We start from the raw sequence: 11,127 nt of genomic DNA, 5'->3' as shown, positions 1-11,127 counted from the left end.
GACTTCTTACATCATGTCTCCGGATCTTTATCATTCTCTCGTCTCTCATGTCATCTGTCTCTCATCTTTCTTATTCTCATTCAGGAGGGTCATATCACCGGCCATGTCAAGTTAGGTCATGTTACCAAGTATGAAAGTCATGTCAAAAAAGACCTTTTGTAAACAAGAAGACTTTCACTCAGGACTCGGAGATCAACTATTAAGATGTTGAGAAATATTCTAAACTACATGAAATGTAGAGGAGAAAAAACGAATGCATTGAAATCATGTTAGTTACGATATCAGGTCACAAATGAAAATTTTAACGTACAACTCATCTTATTTTTCTTATATACATCTACATTTTGTATTGAAAAGACAGGAAAATATTTGTATGATCATATTACAATATCATCTGCATGATACACACGGTAGTGTACTAAGCGGTGTTACATACAATGGTGAACTGTACAGTCATACGTGCAGTAGTAAAGTAGACAGTGATACATATAGTGATACATACTTTATGATCTACTACACCAAACACTATGGTTTCTACATCAATTGCTATGAATGATCTACTGCACCAAATGCAATGATCTTCTACACTAAACAATATGATCTTCTACAACAAACACTATGATCTACAACAAACACTATGATCTACAACAAACAATATGATCTACCACAACAAACACTATGATCTACAACACCATATGAACCGCCACACATACAGAGCTGCAGATTAGATTCGTTTTTGTATCTTCTCGACAGATCAGGAGAGGGTGTTTATTTTCCAGGGGAATGTGTCGTTGGTGGATACTTTTATATCGTAATGAAGGCTCACGTAAGAGTGCCACCACGGCTTTGGTGTCTTGTTGTTTGTGTTCGATGTTATCTTGAAGTTCAACAAGATCCAGTAATGCATGAAAGAGAAGGCCTGAGAAGAGCTTCCTAAATGTTGATTTTAGATATGTCATGCCACTGTCCTACAAATTCTTTGACTGGAATTTCGAGAGGCAGTGAACCAAGGCGCACGGGGATATATCTGGCGATCTTCTTGATGTAGATGGGTTTAAGAAGATTAGCCACACGCACAGCATTCTGCTCCAGACCATGGATAAGTTTCTTCCCTCCACTATGGCTAAGTTTACCAATACACAATATCAAATAGCATTTACTAAGGCTGGATATGAAGTTCACAGCTGCGGGAGCTGAAGCATCACTCAAATGTGGAAGGTACAAGGAAACATTCAGAGGTTTATAACCCCTCAACATAAGGACAGAAATCGGTCTATCAATAAACTTTCGAAAACCAAATGAACCATCCAAGGGTGAGGCGAGAGTCACGAATTTGGTACAATCATATATTAAATCCAGCGACCTTAATCGGCTCAGTTTAAGGGTAACTGAACCCAGCAAGTTAATGGCAGAGACATTTGTGACCCTAAGAGAGAGACTCTCCAGACAAGAGGAATTTATCAGTCTCTCGATGCTGGAGTTGCTTAAATACCCTACGAATGATACCAATTGGCACTTGGCATTTTCGTCACAAAGCAAACTCAAGTAAGTGTCAGACAACAAATCTTTAGAACGTATATAGCCATAGTGACACTGAAGATGAAGGTGGACTCTCACTTGCTTCCTGGCTAGCATGAAAAGAATGATTTCAAGATCCGACAGAATCACAGAACTACTAATGGTGATGATTATCTCCCCCGGGATGATATATGATAGGAGTTCCCATGCAGACTTCAGATCAATGTCTGCAACTTTCCAAAGGTCTATTTTCATTCTACGAGCCACCTCTCTTACTAGGTCCTCCTGGTAATTGAAACTTCGGACTACCTCGAAGCATCTCTGTGGACTTACTTCATTATGCAACATAAATATTATGTTTGCCAAAGTCTCCGCTGAGATCTTAGTTGTAAAGTACCCAAAATCTTTCATTTCCAACACATGCAAAAGAACGGGATAATATCTATTCATATTGCACGACCCGTAGCCTGTGGGATTTGTACCTTTAGCTAGACTAATCATTTTTCTTCCAAATCGCTGAAGTCTCTGACAAAACCCTATGCGCTTCATCTGAGGACAGAACCATCCAAAACTCACTCTGGACACCACTATCATGGATATGTCAAAAATTTCAGTGAACATATCATATATGCCGAGATATGGATCGATTGTGAAGTTTCCTGAAAGATCCTCAAAAATTTTTTTCATTTTGCCATCAGGATCAGGACAGTGGGAGCAGGTGAAGTTCAGATATAGTGCAGCATAGAAACATTGTTGTGAATAGTGAGAGAATACATAGCAACCTTTACCAGAAGTATCGTCTGGACTAGGACGAAATTCAAGAAACGTTGAAAGGCACAGAGATGCTATCCATGCATCAACCTTTTTCCTTAAAAGCTGTTCCCTTCTAGTGTCAAGCTTCAGTATAGAATTTTCTTTCACTGACTCAAATGCAGCTTTACAAAAGTACCTGAACCATTTATCTATCATCTGTTGGGCATCCTCATAAGTTGCAGTTCTTTCTTTGGCTCTCTGAACCAACTGCTTTGTAGAAGAATCTTTCATAGCCATATATAGCTTTGTTAAGGACTTTAAGGAACTTTCTGGGTAAGATTTGATTGGCTCTTCACACCATAGTTTGGCTGTCAGCATCAACCAGAGTGGATTCCTCAAATAATTTTGCAGGTCTGGGTTAGAACCTCTCATGGAGACTATAAACTTCTCAATAGACTTCTCGGTGTTATTAGTAGCCCTATCTCGCATTTTGTTCCTCAGGAACATTTCTCTTTCTTCATCATTAAGTCCTACAAGTGAGACTTTAAGATAATTTTTCTTGGGAAATGCACTGCTTGTCAGAAGTGCACTTTGTTCACGTCTGGAGGCTACGAGGATGGTGTGAGAAGATGGCTGTGTCTGGAGAAGCTCTCTTAGAAAAACTTGTCCTTCTCGAGCGGCCTCCTCCAAACCATCCATCAGCCATAAAACCTTCAACCTTTCCAGAATCTTTCTAAGGTCACCTCCACTACAACTGGACGTGGCCGTTGGTAGTATCTTTGTGCAAAGGAGGTCGTGCACATCACAAGTGTTGATCCTTCCACAGTCGTACATCACCACTAGCTGATACTTCCTCAGATGCTGCACTGTGCTGGGGTCAGTAAGCCACGAGTTCATCAAGTACCTGTGAAAAATGAGAGTAACTAATCAACCTTACGTATGTAAATACGTACAGAAAAAATTGTATACTAAACAGTAGAATTATGTAATAAGTGAAGTGTCTATCTTATTACTCTGTAGTGACAAAGGAAATCTTAAAATTTCGACATAGAATCCTGAATTCTGAGAAGTTTACGGTACATTTCTCATATCATATTACAAGGCAAGGTAGACTTTGACATGAAGAGTAATACTACAATCCTCTCTCAGACTTTTGCTCACGATTGCAAAGTGAACGTTTAGTGAGGTGGTTTGCTAACTCAGTAATGCACCTATTTTCAAAAGTAGAGAAAGCAGAAAGGTTTTACTTGGAAAGTTAAACCTTTGACAGTCTTCATTATCATAAACATAAACTTAAGCCTGGTAACAACCTAACTTGGTCAAGTTCCTGTTCAATACATACGGTCAGCACACTTAACTGTAGTGCAACCTGACCCACCATAGCCTGACTCTACCATAGCCTAACTCTACCATAGCCTGACTCTACCATAGCCTGACTCTACCATAGCCTGACTCTACCATAGCCTGACTCTACTATAGCCTGACTCTACCACAGCCCTGACTCTACCATAGCCTAACTCTACCATAGCCTGACTCTATCATAGCCTGACTCTATCATAGCCTGACTCTACCATAGCCTGACTTTACCATAACATGACCTTACGATAACTTGACCTTACCATAGTCTGACTCTAACATAACCTGACTCTCCCTTAAAATGAGTACGATAACCTGGCCCTACCATAGCCTGACTCTACCATAACCTGACCTCTACCATAACCCGACTCTACGATAACCTGACCCTACCATAACCTGACCAGACCATAACCTGACCAGACCATAAACTAATCTTACAGTAACTTAACTTTACTGAATATATAGATTTACGGATAATTCAATTCCACTAAAGGAAGCACCCATTCAAAACTTGTTATATAACTAAAAAAAACATGGTAATGAAGCTCTTCATTTTAAGATTATTTCCAAGTAAACAAACGTAATAAAATCGTCGAGATTCATTAGATTAAAATGGATTGAGCAGGCTAGAACATATGTGGCAGGACTGAGCAGGCAGGCTAGAACATATGTGGCAGGACTGAGCAGGCAGGCTAGAACATATGTGGCAGGACTGAGCAGGCAGGCTAGAACATATGTGGCAGGACTGAGCAGGCAGGCTAGAACATATGTGGCAGGACTGAGCAGGCAGGCTAGAACATATGTGGCAGGACTGAGCAGGCAGGCTAGAACATATGTGGCAGGACTGAGCAGGCAGGCTAGAACAGTATTGAAGCATAACAACGTTGTACGTAAGAAGCATCTCAGATGTCTACAGAACTTGCTCGTCCTAATGCCTTCCTGAGGAGGATGTAAGAAGGTACCTAGGTGGCTCATGAGGGCAGCATGACTAGCATTTGTCAGGATCGACCTGGAATAATGTCTGGCCCACCTTACACCAGTGTCTGGCCCACCTTACACCAGTGTCTGGCCCAACTTACACCAGTGTCTGGCCCACCTTATACCAGTGTCTGGCCCAGCTTACACCAGTGTCTGGCCCACCTTACACCAGTGTCTGGCCCAACTTACACCAGTGTCTGGCCCAGCTTACACCAGTGTCTGGCCCAACTTACACCAGTGTCTGGCCCAGCTTACACCAGTGTCTGGCCCAACATACACCAGTGTCTGGCCTAGTTTGTAAGGCAGGAATATATGAATATGTGTGTGTTGCCAATGTTATCTGCTCCTGATACATTTAGTATGAAAGTGATAAGTTTCAACTGCGTTTCATATTAACCTTATCTCCTTATCTTTGCAACATATACTACCCAGTCATTACTTAGATAAGGTTACGTCATCCATCTATTGTTTTGTACATATATTCGACCTTAACTCTCTACCCATATACATAATGCAAGTTAATTACATTCAGTAGCTGGAAGTAATATATGCACATAACAACAATATTTCCCTGGAACAGTTATGTGACTTTCATGTTACTAACGCTCGTAATTATTTTCATTTTCCTTTTGTTTTTCTTCCACTCAACACAGATAAGATTTCACTTACCGGCAAAGTGACGTCTTACCACTTCCTGTCTCCCCCTCCACGACAATCAGCTGCGGCAGCGACCCATCTTTACACGTCTGGCAGAATAATTCTGTCAATGGGATGTTTGTTGGCTTATTAACTTGCTCTACAACGAGCTGGGGTGGCAAGTAGTAGGACTTGGGAGACACAAGCCACCTCTGAAGGTCATGGCGACTCATCTTCAGGAACTCTTCTTCAGTGAGAGCAGATTCCGCGTAGCGTTCTTGATTAAAGTCTTCATGCATCTTAGAAACTGCTGCGTCTACTTCATCCTGTGCCACAGTAGCCCTCTCCCCTGCCAGCCGCAAGACTTCCGTACAGAGAGCTCTTAACTCTTCCATAAGTTCATCTAACTGAATGTCAGAGACTTTGATATAACTCTCGGCTCTTGGGTGTGCAGTACTAAAGCGTGAGTTCTTCAGATGAACGAGAGCCTGTTCCAGTGTTGTCTTTTTGCCCGAGGAAGGCTTGCTGGCCCAGGCACTGTCGTCAGGGGCCAAATTACACTTTCGTCGTAACAGTTGATAGAGCGATGTTATATCCATCTCTGAAGGAGGTACTCCGTCTTTTATTTGCTTACGAGTAAAAGCATACATGTATTTCAAATTTCCAGGATGAGAAGTGAAAGGACCTCCTTTATAAAGCCAATTGAAGGCCTGGAGCATCGTACGTTGGCCTAAAGTATAAACGAACCTGCTACTTCGGGCGTAGTTCAGTCTGTTGTCTGGTTCTGTCGCACTGAGTCCAGCCATCTTGCTTCGCTTCACATTCTTTAACAAACTGTACAACTGCTTCTGTCACTCAACATCCATTTTTTCATAACAATGGACGAAGAAGTAATGAGGCAAATATTTCCCCTCGAGATGCATTCTGTTCAACTACACCTTCCTGTGAGCAAATGAACACTACGGTTCCCATGTTTGCTCATGGAGAGATTATCTTATCTTCGCTCGGTGATAACCAGATACGACACTTCATTTTCATATTTCCACCCTCCTCGCAACACACTTACACACACCACACGTTTCCCACGCACATGCCAGCACTGCTTCGTTAATGACTTTAAAAACCTCCCAGTCCTCACCTCCTTCGCCTACCTCCCATTCCTCACCTCCTCCCTCTACCTCCCATTTCTCACCTCCGCCTACCTCCCATTCTTTACCTCTTCCGCCAATGCCATTCCTCACCTCCGCCTATGCCATTCTGCACTGAATCTCTCCTGTTCTTCCTTCAGACAAGTCTCTTTTCCAAACTCACTTGCTTTCACCGCCTTCTTCTCACGCATATCGTCTCATCCGAAGACCTCTACATATCTTCACCTTCGCCTCCTCCAGATAATGATGATCACGCATCCCATCAACTGCCCCTCTCAGTATATTCATATGTTCCTGTCCATCAGTTATCACAGTGTTGTGCCACTTCTCTGTTACGCATTTCTCCGAAAAAAGAGTCAATGTATTCGTGATGTAAATATCAAGACTCATTACCAAGGAAAACGTGAACACCGGCTTAAAGAAAGTTTTTCTTCATTAGAATGAAATGTGAAAGAATAAAGTTAATTAAGATATGAGAAAGAAACGACCTACCCTACACGTGAATAAGTAAATCAATATCTTTCTGAAAGTGTTCACTGGATGTTACACAACAGCGTGGCAATTTTGACCTCGAAGTAACTATCAATTTGATTGTAAATAACAAAAGCCAAACTATTGAAACACTGTAGAAGAGTTCAAAAAGTTATCTTTAAAATGATGATGATATAAGATTTTATCTTCAGAGTGTGAACGCTAATAGCATGACCCTCACCAGGTGACCACTATCTCCACGGTACCTGGTGCTCCACGGTACCTGGTGCTCCACGGTACCTGGTGCTCCACGGTACCTGGTGCTCCACCGTACCTGGTGCTCCACCGCACCCAGACTGAATGATCTTGCAAATGTCTTCAGCACCTGAGGAAGGCGTTCAAGATTGGTCCATTGTTGGTTATAACTTGATGTTGAGTTCTTAGCGTCCACGGCAGTTGCTAGACCTTGAGTTCAACCGACCAGCCAACCACCCACGTGTCCCAACATTCCCTGCAAAAACTGAATTCCTCAGAAACACCTGAAATGACTTCAAATTTTTCGGGAATTTATCTTGCATGCACCACAGATTAGATTTTCCAGGATAATCATGAGTTTATGGGAATGGAAATGAGAATGAGAGTGGGACTAGCAACTGGAATGGGCAATCCTGAGGCAGAGCACAGGCCGTAAATACCCACTTCCATTACCCCGGCAGCGCCGCGTTCCCACCTCCTGACGTCGCTATCGCTGACCTGATTTCCATTTTTAGTCCGTTATTAAGATCATACGGAACCTAGGATGCTCAGCGCTCCCCCAGGATGCTATGTGAAGCGTAGGATGCTCAGCGCTCCCCCAGATGCTGTGTGGAAGCCAGGATGCTCAGGTACGAGAGATAAGCTCAGCCTTCAACCCTTTACGGGTAACCGCCCTGGGTTCATGTAGAGACCCACGCACGCACAGCATCACCCACGACCACACCAGCCAGCGTCCCCCACTGCGACCGACCACGGAGAACACTCTGACGGAGAAACTGTAGACTGCGTTGCTATGTAGTGGACCAGGGAGGTCTGTAGGTCGAGCGAGGTGCTAAGTGATGGGGGAAATGTACGAGAGCTTCTGATTAAAAGCACAAGGTTAAGTGTGTCTGTTATTTCAGAGAGAGAGAGAGAGAGAGATCATCAGACACAACCAGAGAGAGTTAAATATCAGCGATGAGTGAGAAAGAAAAAGCAAGCAAGGGAGTCAGATACACGGCTAGTCAAACAAGGTATCAGGAATAAACGCTGACAAAGAAAGATATGACGAAAACAGGAATTTTTTTATGCCAGGGTTGGTTCCAGAAGATGTGTCTGATGCTAAGGCAAAATACATTACCAGCTCATACTCTTTTCAGTAGCAAACCTAAACTTATTTAAACATTCGGTGTCATATACAAAGCTTGCCTTCCACTTTTCATTATATGGAAGAGAACATATCTAAGATTCAACATATAAAAAGGAATATACACAACCTTTAAACTCATGAAAATGTATAAGTCCCACCTTGCCTCACAAACACAAGCCTACACCTTATGTTTCACCATACACACAATGCAAAGCCATACTCAGTGTGTTTCATGCAGCCAACTACTGAACAATACTTACGATTCATCTCGTGCAGAAGTTTGCTCCCATGGCTCCCATGATTCAAAACCAAACCAAACAAATGAAATCGAGAGATAAGAAGGACTACGGAATGCATATTGGATCATGGACTGCATACAATGTTCATCAAACTGGACGTGGAAGACGATTGCGTGGATGATGTTGAACGTCTCCTAGATTTTTTCTGAGGGATTTACAACAACAACAACAACAAAATCTTATATCGATTGGTTACGTCCAATCTTTCCTTCTTGTGTAGAGCACTTGGGTCCAGGGAGATGGTAGATTATCTCTTGGGAAGATCTAGAGCACAAGGATCTCCCCATCTCTCCATTTGGAAGATTGGCAAAACCTGCATTACACAGATTGGAGTTTACTAGTGCATGGCAGAAGTAGGCAATATTTTCTGGTCCTGTCCGAGCTGCTGTAGGGGGTTGGTTGAGGTGGGGGTTGGGCTATGGTTGCTCGCTTGGTTAATGAACATTTTCTGATTCTTGTCTGATTAGCTTATTTACCGTTAATAGTGCTCTCTCTCTCTCTCTCTCTCTCTCTCTCTCTCTCTCTCTCTCTCTCTCTCTCTCTCTCTCTCTCTCTCTCTCTCTCTCTCTCTCTCTCTCTCTCTCTCTCTCTCTCTCTCTCTCTCTCTCTCTCTCTCTCTCTCCTATCCGTTACCAATAAGACACAATATCTGGCCTTAAAGTAAGTCACTTCAACCGTGGAGTCATCTTCCTGCATTCTATGATAAGCCTTGGCTATGACTGGTATTTGCCCTCAGCTTGTGTAGGGCACGTGTCTGTCTCCCTGGCTGGGCCTCCCTCAGAAGAGTGTAACATTATCTGTGGACTGACGTAACTGCCTGTAGGAAACGTGCCAATCGCTAGATTTCTAGCTGCTACGCCGAAAGCCGTGTTAGAAAGTCCTGTTCACCAGAGTTTCTGCTGCACAAATAAGTCACTCTAATGTGTCTGCCGAACCAGTAGACGATTTGCATATATCTCCCAGTACTGTTGGGTAACTGTGTGTATCACTGGTTCTTGAACAACTGCTCTGAACTTTTGAGCCTCGTAACCAAGGGTAAGATGCCACCTTGGGCGAGGCCGGATCATCGTTAACGGAAGCACAGTGGTACAGTCTCTTCATCTTCCTCCAGAGGAGTCCATCATTTCCTTGTTCCTATGTGGATTGCATTCTGAGAGCTACAGGAACCCCGTGAAAGGCGTCCTTGGGTTTTATATCTAAGATACAGCAGGCGGGCACGTCTTTGTACGGTGGTGATATGTAACGAAGTAACACACACATCTGTGACAGCCTTGGAAACTGCTCACCGTCACAGAGGCAGTGACAGCCTAGGAACCTTTCACCATCACTGAAAAACTCATTAAAACTTGAAATTGGGGAACATTTCCTGTTATACTGATAGGATGGGGAAACAGAAGAAGAAGAGGAAGGACGAGAGGTTAGATAGAGTGGTGACCTGGGAGTACGAGAAACCTGGACTTATATAAGTTATTTACAATCATGAATTCCCTTTTGCATGAAGGAGTCCCATGTCCAACGTATCCTCTCCACACTGGAATATAAATCCTCTTAAGAGTTCAGTAGGTCCCGGACGCCCATATATCCAGAACCACTCGTCCCCACGTTTTCCTAAATCGAGAGAAAACGTCGCTAAATCATAGAAACAGGATTAGGGACACTATTTGACGACTGAGTTATTGTCTATTTTACCGGAGGCATTAGGTCGCATTGCAGCTTATTTGGCGAGAAGGTACGTTATTAGAGCTACGTGGGGGAAGGCTAAGGAGAGGGAGTAGTGAGAGGGTAAGGGAGTGGAAGGCTGGGGGTAAAGAGATTGAGGTCTTTTGGGAACATGGGAGCACATGTGCAGGACAGATAACAGGAAGTCAGATGGTATGTAATGGGGTTATCTGCTGGAGGTCAGCAACATTATCCTAAATTCCAACCTTCTCACACATGTGACTACAGAATAGTGAAGCATGTGGCCCACGTGTCCCCACATGAGTACAGGACAGTAGACAACTGTCCTTCATCTCACCAAAAACTTGTGATACATTACACTCCTCAGGCAGGGCCATCTTCACAACATGGCCTTCAGATACCATGAATTACTTTTGTAACACCCAGTAAACACAACCCAAACTCCGCAACACCCGGTAAACACGATCCAAACACCGTAATTCCCAGTAAACACAATCCAAACACTGTAACAATCTCTCACAAACTAATATAATGGCTCTCTATTCGAACCACCAGTTGACAGTTGTTAACATTTGTCGAGATTGTTATCAAGCTGGTGTGGCAGTTTGATAGTTCATAGGTAATTATGGCAGCAACACAGAGCTCCGCCTGGCACTGCCTAATGATGCCAGTTTCACTGATGACCAACAGTCCAGGAAATGGTTCTTGACCTTCTAGGATCAGCAGCACTGGAGGAAGTCTTCTGTCTCAACCAAACACAAGTAAAGCACTGTGTAACATGTGCACAGTACGAGCAACTGTGTAACATGTGCACAGTACGAGGAACTGTGTAACATGTGCACAGTACGAGCAACTGTGTAACATGTGCACAGTACGAGGAACTGTGTAACATGTGCACAGTACG

The 11,127-nt window shown here is 43.2% G+C and overlaps 1 protein-coding gene across 1 annotated transcript; it reads right to left on the bottom strand.

Annotated features, from left to right (window-relative positions):
* Positions 1–299: 299 nt before the first annotated feature.
* On the bottom strand, positions 300–6,202 carry LOC139756937 (uncharacterized). The gene is made up of 2 exons (XM_071676882.1): positions 5,275–6,202; positions 300–3,175 (listed from the first exon to the last, which is right to left on the bottom strand). The coding sequence occupies exons 1-2, from the start codon at positions 6,045–6,047 to the stop codon at positions 934–936; spliced, it is 3,015 nt and encodes a 1,004-aa protein (XP_071532983.1). The 5' UTR covers positions 6,048–6,202; the 3' UTR covers positions 300–933.
* Positions 6,203–11,127: the final 4,925 nt, after the last annotated feature.

Source organism: Panulirus ornatus, chromosome 23 (assembly GCF_036320965.1).
Source record: "Panulirus ornatus isolate Po-2019 chromosome 23, ASM3632096v1, whole genome shotgun sequence".
Taxonomy (NCBI): Eukaryota; Metazoa; Arthropoda; class Malacostraca; order Decapoda; family Palinuridae; genus Panulirus; species Panulirus ornatus.
The sequence above is the reverse complement of the archived record's forward strand: the minus strand, read 5'-3'. Positions and strand labels throughout refer to the sequence as shown.